Below are 26,054 nucleotides of genomic sequence, written 5' to 3' on the forward strand. Positions count from 1 at the left end.
CAGACTTTTTTGTCCCTAGATCTTTGGTCGCTTTGGTTAGATGTACCTTTGCCTCTTCCCAACAGTCTGAGTAAAAGCAATGCCCCTGAGTATAAAACCGAGGCTCTTTCATAGCAGGCCCTAAAAGAAAAAAGCAAGCGAGGGAAGAAGCAAGGGAGGAACGAAGCCATTTCTTTTAGCATTCATAATTTGAAAGATGTAATTTATTATTTATGGGGTATCTAAATATGCAGAAAAAATTCTGCTCTGATAGCTATCAGAACTATGACTACACTCCATATGCGCCAGGGTTAGGGGCACAAGACCCCGTGAATATAGGAAAACCACAAATAACAAAAACACCATGATTTTACTTGAGAGGACACCTCTCTAGGAATCTGTAGGTCCTCCAGGGCAATTCTATGGCCAACGTCCAACAGACACTGACCATAGAACTTCCCTGGAGGAGCTAAAAAGGCCTAGTAGAGTAGTCTCTCTAGGAATCTCTAGGTCCTCCAGGGCAACTCTGTGGCCAACATCTGACAGACACTGACCATAGAACTGCAATGGAGAAGCTACAAAGGCCTAGTAGAGTGTTCTCTCTAGGTCCTCCAGGGCAACTCTGTGGTCAACGTCTGACAGACACTGACCATAGAACTGCAATGGAGGAGCTACAAAGGCCTAGTAGAGTATCCTCTCTAGGAATCTCTACGTCCTCCAGGGCAACTCTGGCGAACGTCCGACAGACACTGACCATAGAACTGCAAGGAGGAGTCACAAAGGCCTAGTAGAGTATCCTCTCTAGGAGTCTCTAGGTCCTCTAGGGCAACTCTGTGGCCAACGTCCGACAGACACTGACCATAGAACTGCCCTAGAGGAGCTACAAAGGCCTAGTAGAGTCTTCTCTCTAGGGATCTCTAGGTCCTCCAGGGCAACTCTGTGGTCAACGTCTGACAGACACTGACCATAGAGCTGCGCTGGAGAAGCTACAAAGGCCTAGTAGAGTATTCTCTCTAGGAATCTCTATGTCTTTCTGTGCAACTATTAGTTAAAGCTGACCATAGAGATGCACTGGAGGACCTAGAGATTTCTAGAGAGAACATATTAATCAAGTCGGTGAATAATCAAATCCACAAATATGGAGGGAAGAGTGTATATTGATAACGTTGAGTTGGAATCTTTGGGTCAAGAAGAAAGAAGGTCTAGAGATTCCTAGAGATAATACTCTACTAGGCCTTTGTAGCTCCTCCAGGGCAGTTCTATGGTCAGTGTCTGTCAGACGTTGACCACAGAGTTACGCTGGAGGACCTAGAGATTCCTAGAGGGGTGCCCTCTCAGGTAAAAACATGGCGTTTTTGTTATTTGCAGTTTTCCCATATTCATGGGGTCTTGTTTTAACCACTAGATACAATTATGTTTAAAAATGATCCAGTAAGGAGAGAGGGAAGAAAGGAGAAAGGGAGAAGAGAGATTGCGGAGGTGCTGTATTTAAGATCCTGCCGACATAATTGGGTCGCTTTCAGTGTCAAAAACCAAAGACAAGCCCCAGGGTTCCTTCCTCCTCGCCTACTTTAATTTTGTTGCTATTAAAAACATTTCTTCGATCCATCAGATATCAAAACATGTATTTTCATAAACAGAGACGGGGCTATTTTTCCAGATCACACCTCCGCCACCGAATATGGCCCAGCCTTCGAAAGCCATGACACGGTCGACCCGTTTGCCAACCAAGCCTCCTTCCTCCGAAAGAGCAACCCCACCCACCATGGGAAAAAACTACAATTAAAAGACACGGCCCCAATTTTCTCAGGCGCCTTAATGGAAGAATAAATGCAAAGGCTGTCTCTGGATGAGTCACTGCCCAGGTTTCAACACACTGCACCGAAATGAAATCCCAGGCACAACCTGCCTGAATTCAGCATTCTGAATTCTCCTTGCATCCAGGTGTCCTTTGCTACCTGAATTCACAGCAGCTACCTTTGGGAGGTTTTGTTGCTGTTAAGTGCATAACAGAAAGATGTAGTGCCTTTCTAATCTTTTGAGATCACCCTTTGCAGGGCTGTGTAAAACCACGTTAAAGGCGGTTAAAAAATACTGTCGCCTGGCTAAAGAACAAGGACTGCTTCGTTGTGCAAAGAAATGGGCAACGTTAGAACGCTAAAAACAAAACTGAGTCACCAGTATGTTATTTCCTCCTTCCCAAGGCTGAACTCTAGCTAATTTCTCGCTTCAAAACCAGAGAAAGAACAGACAAGGAATTGTGATCCCCATTAATACATGTTTCCTGGGATGTTTCTGCCCAGTTGGGCGCTTTTAAAGGGAATGGGAGGTGGGCTGAAGCGGTGAATTTAGGGGCAATGGAGTAAAGTTTCTTTAACTGGAGGTCTAGGATCATAGAGTAGGAAGAGACCAGAAGCCATAGGAATTGAGAAAGGAGGCAGAAAGAAGGTCTAGAAGCCATGGGAATTGTTTTAATATACTGTAAGCATTTTTATCATTTTAAAGGATTTGATATTTTAGCACTGGATTTGTTTTAATTATTATAGTAATTCAATCCTATTTAATGTACCATTTTTGTATGTTTTTAACCGTATGGTGTTTTGTAAACCACCCTGAGTCCCAGTCCTTGGAGAAGGGTGGGATGATGATGATGATGATGAAGAATGAGAATGGAGAAAGCAGCCAGTGGTGCTTCAAAAATGGCCACAAAGGGACGTATTTGCTGGTACCATACTCCCGATTCTTAATCTCACAAGCAGAAAATGGTGGAAGATGAAGAAGGGGGAGGAAAGTTTGCTTGCTCCGGTGCACTAACTCCCAAGACATCCTCCTCTTTGGATTTGACTTCCCCGACTTCTTACCTTTCTTGGCTTTTGGGGAGCCAAGCAAGAGAGTCAAACTTCTTCCCTTCCTTGGCTTTTGGGGGAGTAAAACAAGAGAGCCAAACATCTTTACCTTTCTTGGCTTTTGGGGAACGAAACAAGAGAGCCAAACATCTTTACCTTTCTTGGCTTTTGGGGAGTGAAGCAAGAGAGCCAAAGATCCTTTTCCTTTCTTGGTTTGGGGGGAAGCAAAGCAATAGAGCCAAAGGTCTCACCTTTCTTGGCTTTTGGGGGAGTGAAGCAAGAGAACCAAACATCTTACCTTCCCTGACTTTTGGGGGAGCAAAGCAATAGGGCCAAAGATCTTAACCTTTCTTAGCTTTCGGGGGAGCAAAGCAAGAGAGCCAGACTTCTTACCTTTCTTGGGTTTTAGGGGAGCAAAGCAAGAGAGCCAAAGGTCTCACCTTTCTTGGCTTTGGGGGAGTTCCTTTTGCTGCGGTTGCTGGCCCTCTCTTCCTCGATGGCAGCGGCTATGGCTGGGTTGTCTTCCCCATTGTACCAGACCAGGAGCTCTTCGCCCGGCTCAATCGGCTGGAGGAAAGGAAACAAGAGAGCAAGAGGAGACACCAATGAAGCCCAAGGTTGATCTTAGCAGAGGGAAAGAGGGAGCGCAGCAGGAGAAGAAGAAGGCGAGGAGCCAGGCTCAGGGCTAGAGGGTGTGGATCCCAAACAGCTGTACTCTGCACTAAGGAGCAGATTTCCTAACTGCCTGCCTGGCCAAACAGGAAGGACTCTGGAGGCTTTAACCCTTTCCCTGGCTTGGGCAAAAGCAGGCCACAGACTGCAGCAGCAGCAGCCTCAGTCAGAGAGAGAGAACAGAGAAAGAAGGGAAGGAGGCGGAGGAGGAGAAGGAGAGCAAGGCATGCCAAACCCCTCTGCTGGAAGGAGGACCGCATTGGACCAGCCAAGGGAGCATGACTTGCACATTTGTCAGAGCATTGGATTCGCCACAGGAGCATTTGCAAGACCACATTTAAAAAAAAAATGCACAAAATGCAAAAGAAAAAGAGGAGGGCTTTACAGTCTATTTTTAGGACTCCTGGCCTGACCCGAACCCACGCCAGCCGTCAGGTCATACGGAGTAACACAAGATAAATGCAAATGCATTAGTATTATTATTTTTTGAGAAGTATTTTAATCACAAAATGTTGTTGTTTTAGACCGTACGCCACTCGGCAGGTTTTAATTCTTATTTGGACCTTACTATGGAAAGTGAGGTGCAAACCTGACAGCGCCCTATAAATAAATGATGATGATGATGATGATGATGATGATAATAATAATAATATTATTATTAATAATAATAGCACTGGCTCCTTTAGACGGAAATGGAATCCTGCTCAGATTGTGCATACACACACACACTATATCTATCATCTATCTATCTGGCACGGTGTGAGTGTTAAGACTACAACTCTGGAGACCAGGGTTTGGATCCCTGGTCAGCCATGGAAACCCTTGGACAAGTCACACTCTCTCAGCCTCAGGAAAAGGTCATGGCAAACCTCTGAACAAATCTTGCCAAGAAGACTTGAAGTCACATAAGAGCAAAAAATGAGTAACATATATAATGTGTGTGTGTGCACTCACACCACAATGGCTCACAATCACAAAAGCAATCTACCCAACCAAAGCAATCATGATGTCGGAAGTCTTCCTTATTCAATATTTCTAGTTACAGCCCATCTTTCTCCTGGGGCTTATACTGAAACCAGAGCAAATGGAATGTATAAACATAAAACAGAAGGATCAACACAAGGATATTTCAAACATGCTACAAAAAAATAGGGAACCAAAAAACTACTTAGAACGTCACTCTCAGGCCGCATCTGCATTGCAGAAATAATCCAGTTTGACACCACTTTGATTGCCATGGCTCAAGGCTATGGGATTATGGGAACTGCAGTTTTGTTAAACGTGTCACAGCTCTGGTGCCACAGCAAACTATAAACCCCATGATTCCATAGCATGGAGCCGAGACATTAAAATGGTGCCAAACTGGGTTGTTTCTGCAGTTAGAGAACCAGCGTGGCGTAGTTAGTTTGAGCGTTGGACTACACTGGAGACCAGGGTTCAAGTCCCAGCTCAACCATGAAACCCATTGGGTGACCTTGGGCAAGTCACTCTCTCTCAGCTTCAGGGGAAGAAGGCCATGGCAAACCCCCTCTGAACAAACCTTGCAAGAAAACCTTGTGACAGGGTCGCTGTAAATCGGAAACGACTTGAAGGCACTCAATAGGAACAAGCGGATGCAGCCTTGCGGAGGGGGATCTACTCTTAATGTAAGGACATTGGAGTTTAACCTGTCATGGCAGATCCTTGGTCATCTTTTCTACCTGGACCAACAGTGCTCTCCGGGACTGCAAAATGGTTCCCAACTTTACCTGGAGATGCCAGACTGATTCTGCAATCTCTTGTGTACAAAAACGTGAGATGTAGTTCCCCCCCACAAGAGCAGCAACCTTTCCTAGGTGCTTGTGTTGAGTTTTTCTCTTTGCACGCAGGAGCAACTGGGCAGCGTACTACAGCATGCGCCTATAGGAAACCAAGGATTCACAACTTTCCTATCTTACCACGCCGTGCGACAATGGCCTCCGTAATTTCTAAAATCTGAATTTGATTCACTTTTGCCAGGTGGCTATGTGCAAAGAAGCGCATATTTCTACATGCCACTTTGCCGGCGCACTAAAAGTAGCACACCATCGACATTCAGTGCCTTTATCTCAGTCCACTCTTTTAAGCATTTAAGCAATATAAGGGAAAGGAACGGCCAGCTCTTAAGATATTTGCAAGAGGTCTAGCAAACAGCGTTTCCAAGGAAAGCTTTAGACTTGCTTATACACATCATACCAAGTTTATTGATTTTTTGCCCCTCTTATCAAATATTTCATTTCGAGCACTTTTGGCTACATGCATTTATTATTTAGCTTGTAATATTATTCTGGCATCCCTTCTTAGAAACGGTTTTTGGTGGATTTCTTTTACTAACTATAAGTCACGTAAACCTGGGAAAGGGTCCAGGCGCTCAGCGGGGAAGCGCATCCTTTGCATGCGGATGATCCCAGCTTCAACATGCAACAATAATTTCACCTGACAGAGACAGATCTCAGGTATATCAGCAGATTTAACCCTTCTGGATTTCGGGGGGAAGAGCTGTAACACCAGGACAGAGAACCCATTTTGTATATAGAAGGTCCCAGTTCAATCCCTGGCATCTTAATGGGAAAAGACTTCATCTGAAACCATGAAGAGCGGTCAATGTGGGCAAGAGTCAATGAAAACTAGTCGGTATATTTTCAAGTTACACAAGTGTACAGAGCTAACCAGAATGACGTGTGTATTTCAAATAACACTGACTATCGACTTGGTTTGTGTGTTTGTGTCTACAAATATCTGGTTTGTAACACCTTGCCTGATGGAGAAGTCCATGGAGCTTCGAAAGCTTGCGACACGTATATTGTGTTAAAATGTATGAATACGTGGAAATAGACAAATTAACCTCCCTTGTTAGGAAAAAGTCAATGGAAGGTGATACTGTTTTGTAACTGGACTGAAACACAACTGCAACGGCGATGTCAAATACATAAATCGGGGTAAAAACATGAAAGAATGGGAAATCGAATTATATTAACACAAAGAGAGAAATACATATATGGTAAGTAGAAATATGAAAGCAGAGCTTATAGGAGGATAAATACAGAGTTGGAGATAAACAAAAGGAAACAGTATTGATGTAATTTCATGATAAAATATTGACTAACATTTTTGTGTTAAGGAGTACGATGGAAAATATTTATGTAAACTTGTTGTATTTGGATTGTTTTATATTTGGAAAATTGATAAAAATATTTGGGAGGCAACAAGGATATTGTGCATTTCAGTCGGCCAATAAAGGTATCCCTGATGGATTTTTGTATGTATTTGTGTGTATGTGAATGTGTATCTTCTGCTATAAGATTGTCCTGATGGTTGATTGGTATGACTCAATATATGACAGTTCCCTAGCTCTCTTTAAGACCCTGGTCGGTTATTGCCAGTTAGAACAAATAATCCAGGACTAGATAGACAAATAGGCATAAAGAAGCTCCATGGGCCGTTAAACACAAGGAAACAGACCTCCGCCAGTTTAGGAGAAACGTTATTGTTGGTGTTAAAGAACGTGTTACTGTTTGTGACACACAAACTAGCTGCTTGATGGAGTTAAACCTCTGCTCCTCCGCTTCAGTTCCCATTCATAATATACTTTGCACATGCCAGGTAGAGGTAGCTCGATCCAAAAGGTCCGCCAACCCTCCCCACCTCTCAGATACACACCAGATTTATTAATATGGATTCTTCATTTACTCTCAAATAACTAAGGTGTACTTCATTGGATCCTCTCCTGTTACAAGACCCGCTTGTCTCCCATCCTCTGGTGGCCCCACATACATCATAAACACCTTGATCTGAAGGACAAGGAAACCCTCTGGGGCAGGTTTTCCACTCCATAGAGGTCTGCAACATGTGCCCATTGGGCTAGAGAAATATATAGCAGGATTTTGGCAAGCATGTATGTGCATGCGCACACAGAGAACCATACAGATAGTGGTTATGGCATCAATGCAGTCCAAGCAATAAGAACTTCACTACCGATAAATAAAGGAACGCTGAGACAGACTACTAACACAATTACTATTGAACATCCCTTGCCAACGTTGACATTTTATAACGTCTTTACCTTCTTATCACCACATATGTTTTGCAATGGTCCTCTTTCAGAAACACATCTGCAAGTTGTCTCCTGATGGGAATCAATAGCTACATGTTTAGCATTTGTTATGCATTACAAAACTGTGTCATGTGTCGCAACGATATTTATGATGGATGTTAAGAGAAAAAATTTGTTTTCATTTTAATTGTGGTAGAAAGGTTAACCATGAGTTGTGCGGAAAAAGGAAAAAAGCCACACTTTGAGGGCAATGCTATGTTTATGTTCTTATTCTCATTTGCATCGACTTGCATCACAACTTTTTCCTAGTCTGGGAGTTAAGGAAGTTTGCAAAAGTTAAAACATGTCATCAGCTAAAAAAAAAGGTACTTGATACAAAATTTAAAAACACAACTAAACTATCCGTAAAATCAACACAACAGCTGTTAAAAGAAAACCACTGAAAAGAAGAACAAATCTCTCTGCCAAGGTGCTACCGCAGTTTCGTATCTCATTGCGTTGCAATTTTGAAGACAAGCGATGGGATTGCGGTGGATTTTTTTAATGGTGATAAAGCAATGAAAGGCAATGAAGGCAAGGCATAGAGGTACTGTTACCTTTAAGGTTTTGTAGTAAATGGTTCTGTTGATTTCCAAGGGGAAGAGATTCTGCTCCTTTCCCGAACGCGCCCAGTTCACATAGCGGAGCCAGTTCCCCTTCGCCGGGTCTGTGGCATCAACACACATCCATCCCAGGTTTGGGTAGTAAACCTTGGAAGATGGTTTGAGGGGAGGCAGAAACAAAGACGGGGAAGAGAAACAAAGACACTTTCTTTAGCATCACAACAAAGCTCTGGAACCATTTTCAGAGAACTGCTTTCAGGTTTTGTTTTTAAGAGAGCTCTTCAGCTTTAGTCGACTGATGTGGAGTGGCATCCCAATGGTGTATTGCAGACATGTATGGTCCATGATGCGTGCGGTTGTCCTTTTTTCGGCCAAGGTGTGGCATCCATGCTCAACATACAGTTGTGAAAGTGAAGGACTGCAGCTGTAGCTATTACATTTGTCGCTGCGTCTCCTTGAATGGTGCAAACATATTTTTCAGTGTACCATTTGATGGGTTGGGATTGTGGAAACTGCACACATATTTACAGACACACAGCTGGTTACCCACAATCAGTATACAGCAGATGGGGGCATAGCACTTTAACTACCTGAGATTTACACAACACCTCCCAGATGTACACACTGCTTACCTCCCACATGTACACATTGCTCTTCACTTGGGACCTTTTCTTCTTGTCACCGACAAACGGTCCAAACTTTCTGCCTCTGAAAATGGGCTTTGTTGCCCAGACACCTGCAAATCAGACAAGGGACCGCAATTAGATTTGGCACAACTGTCCGAATCCAGAAAGGTCTCGGGAATAGCAGAAATATCCCTCAGAGACCCGGGGACGTATCTGTATCCACGGATTCTCTATCAGTCTTCGTCCATGGATTCAAACATTCAACCACAGCTTGAAAAATATTGCCCCCTCCTCAAAAATAAATTCCAAAAAGCAAAACATTGATTTTGTTATTTCATATAAGGGTTACCATTTTACTATGCCATTGTATATGATAGGACTTGAGCATCCAAGGATTTGGGTACCCATGGGAGGTCCTGGGGCCAAACCCCAGCAGATACCAAGGGCCCATAACAACAACAACAACAACAACAATAATACTCTAGTGTATATAATGGGACTTGAGCATCCATGGATTTGGGTACCCATGGGAGGTCCTGGGGCCAAACCCCAGCGGATACCAAGGGCCCATAATAATAATAATAATAATAATAATAATAATAATAATAATAATACTCTAGTGTATATAATGGGACTTGAGCATCTATGGATTTTGGTACCCATGGGAGGTCCTGGGACCAAACCCCAGCAGATACCAAGGGCCCATAATCATCATCATCATCACCACCCTCATCATCAAACTATTGTATATAATGGGACTTGAGCATCCATGGACTTTGGTACCCATGGGAGGTCCTGGGACCAAACCCCAGCGGATACCAAAGGCCCATAATCATCATCATCATCATCACCATCATTATCAAACTATTGTATATAATGGGACTTGAGCATCCATGAATTTTGGTACCTATGGGAGGTCCTGGAGCCAAACAAAAGTGGATACCAAGGGCCCATAATAATAATAATAATAATAATAATAATAATAATAATAATCTGGACCTTAAGACCCGCCAGTACCTCTCCCCAGCCTTTTTCTAGATCCAGGCTATTCAGTTTCAGCGGGTCTCCCCTTTGGCAACTTATTGCTAGATTCAATACATAGAGAGATCTTGTAGTCTGCTTCATGAGATGCACCTGAGGAAGTAGACTGAAGTCAAGGAAAGTTCCTGCTGCCAATTTCTTTCTTTCGGTGAGTCTCAAAGGTGTGAAGAGATCTCTCTGCGTATTGATTCCACAGACTAAGATGGCTATATGTTTGAATTGTCGCTTGATTGACGTACCAAGCCGTGTCTTGTCAACAGCAGATGGAAGAAGCCTCACTTCCTCAGGAAGTCCTTTCAGCACATGCTCAGGTACGTCGGCCAACGTCTCAACTGATACTGGAGGCTCGATTGAGTTCTGCAAAGAAGGAAAGTAGAGAGGCACGGTGAATACACAGAGAAGCCTACAGAGCTTATCTCCATTCAAATCAACACTGCACCCACCAAACCAAAACCCAACCCGCGAAAGAAAGCAAAGGCAGTAAAAACACCTGGCACTTTGGCTTCAGTCAGGCGTTCAACCAGACCTGGAAGGTATACAAAGAACTACTATGAATCCCTTAATCTGTGGGAAAATCCTAAGAGTCCATAAGCCGCACCAAAGCCATGCTCCAGTCCTAAGGACTAAAGCGCAGCTTTGTGGCAGCTTCCGGACTCAGCGTACCTCCAAAGAGACCCGACGCAGCTTTGTTTTGGCCTGTCTGTATGGGGCCTAAAATGTATAAAGGAAATGCACTACAGAATTAGGTACATAGAGGCATGTTTGACGGACTTGTGAAAAGGTCTAAACAAAATCTAGAATTGGATCCATATAGAAAGATATTTGAATTTAATAATTGTGCGGACCCTAAGAATATAACAGAGGAACAGGTTTTGGAAAGGCAGGGAGGGAAACTGGCCTTTTGGGCAGCTGGAGTAATGTATGCGAGGGATTGGGAATCGAAGGAAACTCCGCCAATAGAGGAATGGAAACTATGGAGGCAGAACCGTTTGCGTTTCAAGAAAGAGGAGTCCAAGGTTCGGCGTTCGGGTGGAACGGCCATTTTGACAAGGGAAGGAAAGCGGAGGGCAAGACGCCGTGCCGCTCGGATCATTAGCCTTTAAGGGAAAAGGCCCTGCGTTCGAAACTCACCTGATTCATTCTGGAATCCGGTCGCGGTCTGAAAAGTTATGCACAACAGAGAAACGCCTGCCTTTATAGGGACCCTGAAAAGAGAAACCAGGCAGGGTTACAGATACCTAACTACAGGTTTATGTAAGCAATCTGAACCAATACTCAAACCGATAGGTGATCAATCGGAGGCAGAGGGAGAGAATTGCTATTGCATTCCAAGCATTTCCATGGTGGTGATAGGCTCCGGACAGCTTCAGAGGCAATATAGTCCTATTATTATTACTATCATTATCAATCGATCTGTTTATTCAGTCACTGACCAATATAAAATAATATTTTAGGCAATATATTTCTATTATTATTATTATTATTATTATTATCAATCAATCTGTTTATTCAATCATAAATTAATGATATCGCCTCCGATTTTGGGACGCTGCAAACGAAAGCGTAACGAAACCATTTTGAAACTCGAAAGGGTAAAAATTCAATGGCAGTCTGAAGCAGCGCTGTCCAAACTCTGGTCGTTTTGGACTTCATCTCCCAGAAGCCCCAGCCACTTTGGCCAATGGTTTAGGATGCTGGGAGTTGCAGTCCAAAACACCCGGGAGAAACGGAATGGAAAGATATCGCACAACGGAAGCCGAGGCTTGAAATGAGGGAGGTTTAAAGAAGGCCGTTTTAGCCCCAGCTCTGTTTAAGTTTAGGTTTAAGACGGTTTTGAAACCGTGGCCAAGTGGATCTGTCAATCCCAAGGGCTACTACCTGGAGGGAGCGGAGTATTTGTTTACTCAAGGTTTACTCCGCGAATTAGTCTCTGAGAAAAGACATAAACGGATGCGGCAATATATACACAAATGTATATATATACATGTTTATATATATGTTTATATATATAAATGTATACACATATGCATACATACATATATATGTGTATATACATATATATGCATATTTATATATGTATATACATGTATATACATATGTATATATGTATATTTGTATATATGTGCAGTTAGAGAGGTGGGGTGAGAGAGATAAAGATATATATATATATAGATAGAGAGAGATAAAGGGAAAGTGATGGGGAGAAGAGATAGAGATAAAGAGAGATAGATGGATAGATAGATAGAAACAGAAATAGATAGGGAGAGAGAGAGAGAAGGATAGGGAGGTGGATGGATGGATGGATGGATGGGCGCCTGTCTTGGAGTCCCTGCCTTCCTGCTTCCTTCCTCTGACCTCCGGCGGAGTGACACTCTCTCAGCCTCAGCGGAGCCCCCTTCCTTCCCTCGGCTTCAGCCTCGGCCTCAGCCCGGGCCTTACCTGCCCTCTTCCCGCTGGCCTTCCCCGTTCCCTCCTTCAGGGCCGGAGGAGGAGGAAGGAGGCCAGGCCCCGGCCCTTGGCAAGAAGCAGGAGGAAGAGGAGGAGGAGGAGCGGGGCCCCGACGGACGCCATCTTGTCTCCGGCGCCGGAAGTGACGACAGAAGGAGGGAGAGGGGGAGGCAGACAGTGGACTCTAGAGATGGAGGGATGGAGCTCCCTGCCTTTCTAGACACCTCTCTATCTATCTACCTCTCGGACTACATATATCCATCTAGCCATCCCTCTATCTATCTAGTCATCTATCTATCTATCTATCTATCTATCTATCTATCGCCATCCCTCTATCTAACCATCCCTCTATCTTCCTTCCTTTCCATCTCTCTATCTATCTATCTATCTCTCTCTCTCTCTATAGCTGTCTCTTCCTACATCTATTTATCTATCTAGCCATCCCTCTATCTATCCATCTATCTTCCTTCCTTTCCATCTCTCTCTATATCTATCTATCTACTCCTGTCTCTCTATCCCTGTCTATCTGTCTATCTATCTATATCTTCCTATCCATCTCTTCCTATAGCTGTCTCTTCCTACATCTATCTATCTATCCATCCATCTTCCTTCCTTCCTATCCATCTCTCTCTATACCTATCTACACCTGTCTCTCTATATCTATCTCTATCGCTCTATCTATCCTTCTCTCTGTCTGTCTATGTATCTACAGTATCTTCCTTCCTTCCTATCCATCTCTCTCTATATCTATCTACACCTGTCTCTCTGTATCTATCCATATACATACCTATATAAGTACACACAAATATCTATCTACTTCTGAGATATAGATATATGTACATACAGTTCTGAGATGTTATATATATATATAGACACACAGACGCTATATATATATCCATCTCTTTATATACATACCTATACATACCTATATAAGTACACACAAATATCTATCTATCTATCTATCTACTTCTGAGATATAGATATATGTACATACAGTTCTGAGATGTTATATATATATATACACATATACATACACACACACACTTCTGTGATATAGATAAATGTATCTACAGTTCTGAGATATAGATATATAGCCAGATAGCTCCTTTGGCGCCTTGAAGGAGCCAGTTCTAGGTGCCCACCTGGCCTGGGGCCCCTTCCCTTGCAAATGGGGCAGCCAGACTCAGTACAAGGGGCTTCAATCTATATAACGTGATCCTACCGGAACCGGGCCCTGAGGAAGGGGAGGAGCCCCGCCCAGAGGGTGGAAGCTCCGCCCACGCAGGGTGGAAGCCACACCCCTGGACCAGAAGCCCCTCCCCAGCACGCAGCCCCATCCCAGAGGGCAGAAGCCCCGCCCCCTGGCCATCACTGACCTAGACTCCTCTGAGAGGGGAGTGTTTCTCCAGCCAATCAGGAGGCTCCTCTTATTCTGCCCCCCCCTTTCTTAGAGGAAAGGGGAGAAGAAAGGGGCTCCTCTATTGATAGCAAAGAAAAACCAGCCAGCCAATCAGCTTCCTCCCCCTGCTCCCCTCGTCCAATAGGAACGCTGTAGAGGTGTGCTCCCCAATTCTGCCCCAGAGCCCCCTTTTTTACCTGCCACACTCAGGCTGCTCTCCTCCCAGCGCCATCTTGTTAGGACTGAACCATCTTTCTGGAAAGGAGAGGGGGAGCTGAGGGGGCTATTTATCCCCCTTGTGAGCCCCTCGCCACCATTTTGTCACATATTCCTATATCATTTTAATTTTCTTTCTTTCTTAATACCCTTCCTTCCTCTCTACGCCTCCTCCTTCTCTCTCTTTTCCCTCCTCAGCCTCCCCCACCAACTGCGAAAAATGGTACAACCCAGTGAGATAAAACGAGTTCCAGACCCCTGAACTCGCCCCCGCCCTCAGAGTCTGGCGTTCTAGGGCCTGTTCCGCCGGAAGTGACCTTCGACTGCCAATGTCATGGACATGATTCCTAGCTCGCGGTTGCTAGGAGACCACGAGACGCTAAGAAGCATTTGAGGCCTTCTCTAGGCCCCATTGAAGCCTATCTGGGACCAAAGAAAGCAAAGGCTTTTGGACAAAATGGAGACAAGACTGCATCTCTGCAAGCATAGAAGAGCAATCCCTGGGACTGAAACCCCTCCATTTGGAGGCACACATTGTTGAACTGGAGGAACAGCTCCGAATTGAAAGAGACAGATTCAGCTGTATGAAACTTGAGTGTGACAATATCAGGAAATATCATCAGGATCTAACTTTGGCTAACCAAGACCTGATTGATACCTTGAAGGAAGAAATGAAAGCATTCAGAGAAGAGGATGAAAAGAACCTAGATGACATACGTCATTTGAAAACAAAAATCTTCTGGAAGATGTGACTCAGCTTAAAAAAATATATCACATCACTAGGTTTGAGAAAGATAAACATCTTCTGGTCCCCGTGGAAGCGAGACTGACAACGCCGGAGAAAAGGGTAAAAGACCTTCCTTGGGAACAAGAAACGGCTTCAGAAGAAGTTTCACAATGTATGTGCTGAGAAGGACAGACTGTATGCAAAGTTCTCGAAGGCCATCGCTGAAATGCTAAGCCTCAGCCGCCACAAGCCTGTGACTGGGGCAGAAGTTAGGAGAACAGGACATCAATGGGATTCAACAAGGTCTCTTCAGCTTCCAGTTTAGACCCAAGCATGGTCAATGAAACACTTCAGAGTCCCAGTGCGCGAGAATTGCCACAAACAGGCCTTCCCACCTGGCCTCCCTAAAGGAAGTGAACCCCTCCCACAAGGCATTGGACTCCATCTTGGCCTCTGAGGGGGAGAGAAAGGAACTGAACCCTTCCCAGAAGGCCTCTGAGGGGGAGAGAGGGTGGGCAATGCCATCAGGCCCATGCTTAAGATGCAGAGTCCTCCATCTGTCCATCTGCCTTGGTCCAGGCCTCAGAGGGAGAGAAGAGTGCTGGACCTGATCCCCTTCCCCTCAACCATCCCCTGATCTTAAATGACCTAGAAAGGAAATGGGGAGCAGAGAGGGCTATTTATCCCCCTTGGGAGCCCCACGCCACCATTTTGTCACATATCCCTATATCCTTTTAATTTTCTTTCTTTCTTCATACTCTTCCTTCCTCTCTACTCCTCCTCCTCCTCCTCCCTCTTTTCCCTCCCCCACCAACTGTGAAAAACGGTGCAGCCCTCTTTGGCTCGCAACAGGCGGTGGCGATTATAGCATCAGCGGTTGCCTTGGCAACGGGAATGAGGGCGTGGCTTATCAGCCCAGGTTGCCAACTGTCTCCCAAGCCCCTGCTCCTGTGCATTATTTAAACTTGAAAGCAAGCTTTACAAAGCTCGCACAACGGCAAGGAACTGAACTCAAGACAATAAAAAAGATGTACCAATGCAAAAAGATGTGTTTTTTGGGAGTGTTTTATTTGCTGTAGGCCCGTCGCAATGTTTTTTTGGGGGCCCCCTGCCCCCCCCGGTCCGGTTCCCCCCCCCCAAAACCCGGCCTTTGTCCCGCCATTTGCACTGAGCACTGAAAGTGGTAACTAAGTGGGTTTATTCCTGCAGTGCAGACGCCAGGGGCCCTTAAAGGGTCACTTTCTTCTATACACAGCAAAGCAGCCCGTGTGTGTATGTGTGTGTTTGACTTTGTGGACTACACCTCCCAGCATCCTCTCTTCCTGGGAGTCGTGAAACTTTAGGCCAGGGTTGGGCTGCGGCCTAGTGGGGGCTTGCGTTGCCTAGGCAACGGAGGAGGCGGCCCCTCCCTCCCTCCCTCTCCTCGCGTTCGATGCCCTCGGCGCTCGATCGCTCCTCCTGCGCTGTGCGATGAGTGACGCAGCTGAGGAGCAGCACTTCCTGCTGGAGAGAGTCAGAAAGCAGAGGAGGAGCCTTAAAGGTGCCTTTCCCAGAAGCCACTGCGGCAGCAGAAGGAGAGGAAGAGGAGGAGGAGTAGGCTGTTCACTCAGGTGAGGACTCACCTGGACAGGTAAGGCAGGTGCATCATGGGAAGGAAGGGGGTCTCAGAGACTGGCTTGGGAGGGACAGCCCTTCCTTCCTTCCTTCCTTCCTTCCTTCCTTCCTTCCCACTTTCTCAGCTGCCTTTGAAGTGCCCTGGTCCCTCTCCCCTCCTTTGATGGGGAGTTCCTGCATGGCAGAAGAAGGGGGCTGGGCTGGATGCCCTTCGAGGGGTCTCTTCCAACTCTAGGATTCCTCCCACTAGCTTCAGGCACATGCTCCCTGGCTACAGCCTCCCTTTGGAAAGGGCAGCCCCACTGGCTCCTCTGCCTTCTCACTTTCCCAGCTGCCCCTAAAATGCCCTGGTCCCACTCTCCCTCTTCGGCTTTCGGTTGGCTTCAAGACCTCTTTGGAAGCCATGCGTTCTCTCTTGGAAGCCCCCTGAAATGCCCTGGTTTGGGGTGCATCGAATGAGAGTTCCTGCATGGCAGAAGGGGAGGGGGCTGGGCTGGGTGGCCCTTGGGGTCCCTTCTGACTCTGGGATTCTGTGGATGTTGTTCTTCTCCCCATTTCTCCCCCCTTTTGCCCCCCACTTGCTTCAGGTGCATGCGCTCTGACTGTCTTCATTGGGCAAGGATAGCCCCAGTTGCTCCTCTGCCTTCCCACTTTTCCAGCTGCCCTTAAAATGTCCCGGATTCCTCCTCCTTCTCCTGCTTCCCCCCTTTTGCCTCCATCTTGCTTCAAGCGCATAATCCCTTGCCTGTCTGTCCCCATTTGGCAGGGAGAGTCCTGAGTAACCCTGAGGGTTGGGGATGCTGGAGGCTGCAGTCCCCAACCTACATGGCTATCCGGTTGCACAGGTCTGAGCTCTGCCTGTCGCATTGTGAATCATTATTGGGGCATCTCCATGCGCAACGCACCTATAATAATACAGGTTTCGGAGGCTGGTGTCCCAGCAGCAGAGGTGTGTCTGGCCACATCTTAATGAGAGGGATAGCAAATGGGAAGAAATGCTGGCAGACGTTGTGAAAGGAGCCAGAAGCGAAGGCTGTCTGATGAATATGTATGGATCTGGTGATAGGGATGTTGACCAAAACTCTTTAATTCCACAGTATATATGTGTATATATGCACATATATATGTCTGAGATGCTCTGTCTCTTTCTGTTTTTCAGGTCAGTGGAAAATGATGGAAGAAAGCAGCCAGGAATGACAAAGAAGTCCTTGCCACCTTCTCTTAGGAAGTAGTCATGTTGGAGGGATTGATCGCCTGGGTTCTCAACAATTACTTAGGCAAATATGTCAGCAACTTGAACACGGATCAGCTCTCGGTCGCTCTTCTGAAAGGTAAGGTACATGCCTGGCGCCGAATATGACTGGCACCAGGAGGACCACTTTCCCCAAGGATTTCATTAGAGCCTGCCATACACTTGCGCTAGTGCTTCGCCCGTTGGGTCTGCCTTCTTTCTCTGGATTGCAGAGAATGCCTCCCCCATTTAGCAGGGATGGTCCTGAGCAACCCCCTGCCGTCCTTCTTGTCCAAACGCCTGTGGCGTCTCCTTCCTTGGAGGTCTTCAAACAGAGGCTGGAGGGCCATCTGTCAGGGATGCTTTGATTGAGAGTTCCTGCATGGCAGTAGAATGGGGTCGGACTGGATCAGGGCCCTTGGGGTCTCTTCCAGCTCTAGGATTCTATGGTTTGGGATGCTCTGTTGGTGAGTTCCTGCATGGCAGAAGGGGGTTGGATTGGATGGCTCTTGCGGTCTCTTATAACTACAGTGGTACCCCGGGATACGAAAGCACCGCCTTACGAAATTCCCGGGATACGAAAAAATCCCATAGGAAAAAACTGTTCCGGGTTACGTTTTTTTTTCCGGCTTACGAAAAAATTTTTTGGTGCTTTTCGGCGCTTTTTCGCACGAAATCGCGGCTTTTAGCGCTAGCGCCTATGGCTTTTTCGGGTTACGAAAAAAATTGGGTTACGAACGCCGCGGCGGAACGAATTAATTTCGTAACCCGAGGCACCACTGTACGATTCTATGGTGGATTTTGGGAAAACTAGGCTGAGATCTCCATCCATTTATGAGGTTTTGGTCACTTGGCATCTCCTGGCCTCATTGCTGCCATGTTCAGCTTTCAATAAGGACATGACAAGTTGCTATAAAATGTAACTGTGAATGTAAACTTGCTTTGCAGAAGTTTGTTTTGGGAACTACAATACAATTGGCATTCATGCAGCCTTTTGCTGGAGCAACAGTTGCATTTATAGGAAATGACCTTCCCGAAAGCTATCCAGGGCAACAACGTATTGATAACCAATTATAACTTATTCAACACCATAAAGACAGTGTATATTTACAACGGAATAATAGTTCACATGTAACTAGAATGTTTATAGAAGAATGGGCCAGCCTTCCTTTATCGTTGTTCATAAATATTTGTCTACGTTGGAGTTTGTTTTGGAGCAAAGCTGGCCCTCTGGGCTCCTTGAACGAAGAACTGAATGTAGACACAAAATAGCTTTTGGAGACTGTTGTGTTATTGTGGAGCTGAAGGCTTTCGTGGCTGGCATCCATCATTTGTTGTGGGTTTTTCGGGCAATGCGGCCATGTTCTGGAAGAGTTTGGGACGGCAGCGACAACGCTAGAGAATTAAGAAAGAGAGATATTACGACAGAATAATAGAATAATAATAGTTGCAAAAGGCACAGATGCAGGCGAAATGTCAGGAATAAACTCTTCCAGAACATGGCCATGTTGCCCAAAAACGCACAAAGAGCTATGTTTTATTATTTCTATGGACTGTGTCCCCCCTCTGCCTCCATTCTTGTGCCGATAAATAGGAGTGCATTGAACATCTGCTTCTTTATGCTGTGCCATTACAATGTGGCATTCTCCCCAAAGAAGTCTCAGGGTGCCAAAAGGTGGTGGGAAAAGATTGGGCTATCAGTTTTTATACAGCGATGTCTTTCTTGCTCCTTCAGGTGCCGTGGAGTTGGAAAATTTGCCGCTGAAGAAAGATGCGTTGAAGGAATTGCTGCCTTTTGAGGTCAAAGCTGGTATGTATTTTGGGGTCGAAGTGTAGAATCAGGAAGGGTCCCAGAGGGCCTGCTTCAGGTCACTTTGGAGGTATGCTGTTTAAATGCTGCATGCGTCCTAAGAGGTCGGAAGCCATGCCAAAGCCACGCTCCAGTCCTAAGGACTGGAGCGAAGGTTTGGGGTAGCTTTTGGCCTATTAAGATGCATGTGTCATTTAAACAGCATACCTCCAAAGTGACCTGAAGCAGCTTTATTTTGGCCTGTCTGTTCAGGCACATAGTTAACCACTGAGGCTAACTCCATGCTCAATGCAAGAAATCCAGGTTGAACATTCTCAACAGATAGGACCTTATTGGAGACATTTCCCCCCCCCCCATTATGGGCATGGGAAGGGGCCGCTTGGGGCAGAGAAAAATGCATTTTACTGCAGGACCAAAGTGTCCTCAAAATGGCCCCATTCTGTCGCCTGGCGCCAAGCCGTTCCCATTCAGGACTGAGGTGTGTCCTTTACCTCGGTTGGAAGTCTTCCATTCAAGCCAAATGATACGTCTCAGCACTGAATTGGAATGGCTTGGCACCGGACGACAGAATAGGGCCATTTTGGGGACACTTTGGTGTGCAGAAAAATGCGTTTTTTTCTTGGCCTTGCGCAGCTCTGAGGGTCCCCTTCCCGTCCCCATAATGGGAGAAAATGTGTCCGATAAGGTCAATAGTTGACTTGTTTCATTTTGAAGAAATTGATTGATTGATTGATTGAAATTTTATTTATATACCGCCGTTCCTATGATCACGGCGGTTTACAAACAGAATAAGATACAATACGATACAGGTTACAAATATAATACAATACAAATCACAGTTTAAAAATCAAAATTAACAGCGAAAGTCCTTCATAATAAACCATATACTACTATACATCATTAAAATCCATCATTAATCAATCAAGATAATAAAACAATCTAAGAATACAATAAATGGTATGCAGGAGCAAAACAGTCAGGACATGTGAGGGAAGGCTTGACGAAATAAATGAGTCTTAAGGTTTTTCTTAAATGACTCCAGGGAGGGGGCTAAGTGGAGCTCCTCAGGGAGAGCGTTCCAAGACTGCGGGGCCACCACAGAAAAAGCCCTTTGCGCAGTCACTGCGTATCTTGTCTTGGGAACACTCAAATGTTTTTTCCCACGAGACCTGAGAGTGCGGGGCTGATTGTATGGGGAGAGGCAGTCCTCCAAGTACTCTGGGCCCAAGCCATTTAGGGCTTTATAGGTAACAACCAACACCTTGTATTGTGCCCGGAAGCGAATTGGCAGCCAGTGCAGATCTGCTAGTACAGGTGTTATGTGGCTGGCCCTGGAGCTACCAGTGACCAGCCTGGCAGCCATATTTTGAACCAACTGCAGCTTCCGGGTTTGGTACAAGGGTTGCCCCATGTAGAGCGCATTACAGAAATCGAGTCGAGAGGTTACCAGTGCGTGTACTACTGTTTCAAGGTCCCCCCGGTCCAGGTAGGGACACAGCTGGCGTATCAGCCGAAGCTGATAACAGGTGCTCCTAACTGTTGCATCCACCTGAGGAGTCAGGTGAAGCGAGGAGTCAAGAAGCACCCCCAAACCGCGAACTGAGTCCTTCTCGGGGAGCGTGACCCCGTTCAGGACTGGTGGACAAACCTCCTTCCCAGGACCAGGAGAACCTATCACAAGTACTTCCGTTTTCTCTGGATTCAGGCTGAGTCTGTTTTCCCTCATCCAGCCCATTACCGACTCCAAGCAGGCATTGAGCGGAGAGATGCCATCCCTAGTCACTGCATCAGTCGGAGACATAGAGAAGACTATTTGGGTGTCATCAGCGTACTGATAACACCGCGCCCCGTGTCTCCGGATGATCTCTCCCAGCGGCTTCATGTAAATGTTGAATAGCATAGGGGACAAAATCGCTCCCTGAGGGACCCCAGATGTAAGGGCCCTCCTATTGGAGCGACAGTCCCCCAACTCCACCATCTGGAATCTGCCTGAGAGGTAGGACATCCAGAGGAGGAGAGAGACCTCCATCACCTCTCTAGGCAATCGTTTCTATTGCCGAACTGCTCTTACTGTCAAGACGTTCCTTCTCATGTTCAACCCTTAAAACCATTAGACTTGGCCTTGTGCTCTGGAGCCGCAGAGAACAAAACCGTCGCTCTCTGGGGCAGCCCTTGAGGTATTTAAAATGTACAATCATACAACAAGAAAGGATTTTCTATTACACGATAGTCGTGGCCAGATTAGGACTCGCCGGAAATTAGAATACGCCAAAAACTGGAAGAAGCCAAACCCAAAGTTTGGTTGATTAAATTATTTGAAATGGCTGAATTGGATAAAGTGACATAAACTGGGGAAATTTATTCAGAGTTGGGAACAGAAAATAGGTTTTATGAGCCACGAATGGGGCGAAATGTTGATTTTGGGATTTAAAAGATGAATTGTAAGCGTTGCGATAAAGATACTTGAAATTGGACAACGTGAATGATGTGAACAAACCAGAAAGGAAAATAATGAAATGGTATTTATTTATTTATATTTATTATGGTATTTATACCCCGCACTTCAGCCCTATCGGGTTATTTGTTGGTTATTAATAAGTTATTAAGTTATTAATGAAGTTAAGTGACAGGAGTAAATGCTATAATATGATCTGCGGTGATAAACAAGGATTATTATTATTATTAATTAGAATGAATTAAAAAGTGTTTTCAACGTGCGAGTGCTAACCCTGTTCTTCTGGACCGTTGTAGGTTTCATTGGCAAGATCACACTCCAAATACCGTTTTACCGTCCCCATATTGATCCCTGGGTGATATCGATTTCGAAACTGCACCTCATTGGGTCGCCGGAAAAGCAAGAAGACTTCGACGAAGAAAGAGAGCGGCTGCTAGAAAAAGAGAACAAGAAAGCCCTTTTGTTAGCCCTGGAAGAAAAATGGAAAGTGAGTCGCTTAAACGTTTTCAATGAAAGGTCTTACTTACATTTGCAGTACGACGGATTACGCCAACGTCTCAGAGTTTCTTGTTTCAGATGCGTCCAGGAGACTGAATATTTGTACTCAAAAGGGAGAAAATGGGGTGCCGCTGGTTTCTTTTGTGATCTGCAAATCATCCAGATTTGTTTTATTACTTAAAATAAAAAACCAAGAGGGTTTAGTAGAGATGAAACGTCTGTATTAAAGTTCCAGTGGGTGAATATTGGTATGGTTTCATGGAGCTATTTGGATTACTTTCATTGGATTGAAGTGGTGTTCCCTTCTGAAGACCAGGCATCTATTTGCCACATGTACACTTCTTGGGGAGATGTGGCTCCGTGCTGTTTTCATTGTGGCAAAATAGAAATATGTAGTTGTCTCATGAAACCGGTATTCCAATAATGCGTTATGCATGCTCATTCACACACGGGCGTGATATTCATAGTGAAAGGTACACTGGTACCCCGGGATACGAACGCGCCGCGATACGAAATTTCCGGGTTACGAAAAAAAAAATTAATTAATTATTTCCGGGTTACGAAGGTTTACCCGGGTTACGAAAAAACGCTGGCGCTTTTTAAAATGGAGCCGCGGCGGAGCCGCGGCTTTTCCCCATTAGCGCCTATGGGGATTCGGCTAACGAAAAACTTCCGGGTTACGAAAATGGCGCCGGAACGAATTAATTTCGTAACCCGGGGGACGAGTGTATACAGATGTGAAGCATGTAGTGTTTCTACATGCCAACTTGGATTGGTTTGCTCAGCCTGCCTTCTGTGTTTATTATGTACCCATGATGATGAATGGCTGGCTGTTAAGAGTATGCAAGGAACCTGGAATCCCTGCATTTTCAGAAGCTTGGGGCAATGAATCATTTCTACATCTTGCCTTTTCTTTACATGCCCAAAACAGAAGTATTTCCCTTCTCTCTCCAGAAAGAACGGGAGCAGGTAGCAGAGTCTTACTGGTATTCAGTCACCGCGTCTGTCGTCACGAGGATTGTAGAGAACATTGAAGTAAGTTGGTCGTATGCGCATATTCCTTGTTTTCCAAGATGCTGTTGATATCTTCTGAACACCCGCTGTCTTATTTTAATGTTACCATAAGGGGAAAAGTCATCTGTCAAATTGAGGTTTGGCTTGCCATAGCTAAAAGCCACATTAGAAGGATGTGTCAGGTGCTGCTTTTGCATCTTACCTGCCATGAATTTAGGGGCAGACAGAAGCATGCAACAAATATGTGGCAGAAAAAGCAATCATCGGTAGATACTTTTGACAGTTCTTTCTGACAAGGAGGATTAGCAAATAGGGGCGGATTCTGTGCATGTGTGGGGTTATTGAGCCTGAACAGACAGGCCAAAATAAAGCTGCTTCGGGTCACTGTGGAAGTATGCTATTTAAATGCTGCATGTGTCCTAAGAGGCTGGAAGTCGCGCCGAAGCCATGCTCCAGTCCTAAGGACTGGAGTGCAGCTGTGGTGCCGCTTTTGGCCTCTTAAGATGCATGTGTTTTTATTGATGACATCAATTTTAATGTTTTCTGGAGACTAAAAAGAAATCCCCCTTTTTTCCCTTCCTTTTCAGTTAAACATTCAGGATGTCCACCTGAGGTTTGAGGATGGGGTCACAAACCCATCCCAGCCGTTTGCCTTTGGAGTCTGCATTAAAAATGTGTCGGTGCAGAACGCAGTAAATGAGCCAGTGAGTAAAATGTCTACCCTCGCCAAAGTGCATTGTTGACCCTATGCTTTGAGTCAGTGTCAAAATCATCATTATTATTATTTATGGTATTTGTGCAGCCCTCCAAGTGAACTGTATCTCCTAGCATTCCTCATCATTGGCTATATTTGCTAGGGCTGCTAGGAGTTGTAGTCCGAGAACATGGCCAGCCCACATGGTCACCACTCCCATTGTTAAGTGTGGGCAGGCTAGGTATGTTTCAGATACCAGCTGTTTCCGTAGATGGAACACTGAACCAAAGAAGAAATACACCCATCCCTCCATATTTGCGGATTTGATATTTGTGGATTTGATGGTTCACGGATTTGATTCATATGTTCTCTCTAGGAATCTCTAGGTCCTCTGGTGCAACTCTATGGTCAACTTTAACTAAAAGTCACACTGAAAGACCTAGAGATTCCTAGAGAGAATACTCTTCTAGGCCTTTGTTGCTCCTCCAACACAATTCTTTGGTAAGTGTCTGTCGGACGTTGACCACAGAGTTGCACTGGAGGACCTAGAGATTCCTAGAGAGGTGTCCTCTCAGGTAAAAACATAGTGTGTTTGTTATTTATGGCTTTTCCATATCTACGGGGGTCTTGTGCCCCTAACCCTAGTGAATATGGAGGGACAGGTGTATAAAAAAGAAGGAAAAAAAGAAATATGGAATTCATTGTTTTTGTATGCCTTCACGTCGTTTCCGACTTACACAGGCCTAGGGCATGATCCTTTCAGTGGGTTTTCTTGTACGATTTGTTCAGACAGGGTTTCCCTTTGCCTTCCTCTGAGGCTGAGAGAGTGTGACTTGGCCAAGGAGGAATTTGAACCCTGGTCTCCAGAACCATTATCCGATGCCACTAGACCGCACTAGCTCTCCAGTGCAGAGTGCCTTAATTAAAATAAAATGCATAAAACGCAAAATAACCATGCTCAAATGGGGTAATTTGTGCCGGATGTTTTGCACAGTGTGCTATGCTTCCATTGCGGTTCACACAGTTTTTCCTATTCCAAGGTGGAAGAGCTGATGAAGAAAAAGCAGCTGGAGATTGCGGACTTCAGTATCTATTGGGACACGAAATGTGTTTTGTTGGGAGACCTGCCACCTGGGGAGCTGCAGGTAGGAGCAGCCATAGGTTCGGGCTGGATAAGGGGAGAAGATCCTTCTTTTCTTTATAGCAATTAACATGCTTATGATCTGCAGAAAGCTATGGATGGGAGTATGGAGAGCTGCGACCACAACTACATCTTGGAGCCTGTGTGTACCTCTGCGCTTCTGAAGCGCAACTGCTCCAAAGAACCTCTCCGGTCACGGAATACGCCTCGACTTGAGTTTGACATCCAGCTGGAGACGATACCACTAAAACTTTCGCAGGTAAAATATTGCTTCGAGGGAGTTGTTCTGCAAACGGAGCGTTCTTGCATAGATTTAATACGGAAGCTAACACTGTTGGGAAAATACGTATTGAATATCAGATATTCCCTTCTCAACTACAGTATGTTGTGTTGTTCATGCAGACCCAATACCGGCAAATAATGGACTTCTTGAAAGAACTGGACCGGAAGGAAAGGCAGATCAAATACAGAAGATGGAAGCCAAAGGTCACCGTATCCCAAAAGTACGGCTTCTTTTTGGTTTGGCGCCAACCTTTCTTGAAGGGGGCATATAAATAAAATAAAATTAAGTAAATGTTCTCCTGGATTCAGCTCTCAGTCTGGATACGGAGTGCATTTCTACTGTTAACGCTGGCGTGCCAACTGGCATGCGTTTCTGGAGATGTCAGATCTAGTTGCGATGGCATATGGTGTGGTTAGATCCTGTTTGAACCACAAAGTCATTGGGTACCTTCAAGACCGAAACGAGGACGTGAACCAAAGCCTTTTTGAATGGACGTTCTCACATACCAATGGCATGTGTGTATATATATGTGTGTGTCTGTCCCTGGTTTCCACTCCACTAAATGCATCTGACGGAGTAGAATGTAGTCTATGAAAGCTCACGCTGCCAACTTCTTTCTTTCAGTTAGTCTAAAGCAGTGATGTCCAAACACTGGCCCTCCAGGTGTTTTGGACTTCAGCTCCCAG

General features: G+C 45.4%; 2 protein-coding genes across 9 annotated transcripts in view; one reads left to right on the forward strand and one right to left on the reverse strand.

The window, feature by feature from the left end:
• The window catches only part of PRDM2 (PR/SET domain 2), a 25,659-nt gene extending 11,307 nt beyond the window's left edge, over window positions 1-14,352 (reverse strand). Inside the window, exons 1-6 of one of the 3 annotated variants that reach the window (XM_042479165.1) lie at window positions 13,883-14,352; window positions 10,970-11,043; window positions 10,078-10,195; window positions 8,804-8,907; window positions 8,166-8,318; window positions 3,266-3,392 (exon numbers count right to left, since the gene is read on the reverse strand). In XM_042479165.1, the coding sequence (XP_042335099.1) occupies window positions 3,266-3,392; window positions 8,166-8,318; window positions 8,804-8,907; window positions 10,078-10,195; window positions 10,970-10,978 (511 nt within the window). In that variant the 5' untranslated portion in view covers window positions 10,979-11,043; window positions 13,883-14,352. Of the gene's footprint in view, window positions 1-3,265; window positions 3,393-8,165; window positions 8,319-8,803; window positions 8,908-10,077; window positions 10,196-10,969; window positions 11,044-12,277; window positions 12,438-13,428; window positions 13,448-13,882 lie in introns of those variants that run through there. The other 2 variants (XM_042479166.1, XM_042479164.1) reach the window with 2 other exon arrangements.
• Window positions 14,353-16,103: 1,751 nt separating this feature from the next.
• Window positions 16,104-26,054, forward strand: part of VPS13D (vacuolar protein sorting 13 homolog D) — a 107,449-nt gene continuing 97,498 nt past the window's right edge. For 5 of the 6 annotated variants that reach the window (XR_006104987.1, XM_042478868.1, XM_042478871.1 and 2 more), the window contains exons 1-9: window positions 16,104-16,238; window positions 17,402-17,573; window positions 19,209-19,283; window positions 22,035-22,225; window positions 23,191-23,271; window positions 23,838-23,954; window positions 24,985-25,089; window positions 25,174-25,344; window positions 25,488-25,588. Coding sequence is in view for 5 of the 6 variants with exons in the window: in XM_042478868.1 (XP_042334802.1) it covers window positions 17,477-17,573; window positions 19,209-19,283; window positions 22,035-22,225; window positions 23,191-23,271; window positions 23,838-23,954; window positions 24,985-25,089; window positions 25,174-25,344; window positions 25,488-25,588 (938 nt within the window). In the remaining variant the exon portion in view is untranslated. Of the gene's footprint in view, window positions 16,259-17,401; window positions 17,574-19,208; window positions 19,284-22,034; window positions 22,226-23,190; window positions 23,272-23,837; window positions 23,955-24,984; window positions 25,090-25,173; window positions 25,345-25,487; window positions 25,589-26,054 lie in introns of all 6 variants that reach the window. The other variant, XM_042478869.1, reaches the window with a different exon arrangement.

This window comes from Sceloporus undulatus, chromosome 7, assembly GCF_019175285.1.
Source record: "Sceloporus undulatus isolate JIND9_A2432 ecotype Alabama chromosome 7, SceUnd_v1.1, whole genome shotgun sequence".
Lineage (NCBI taxonomy): Eukaryota > Metazoa > Chordata > Lepidosauria > Squamata > Phrynosomatidae > Sceloporus > Sceloporus undulatus.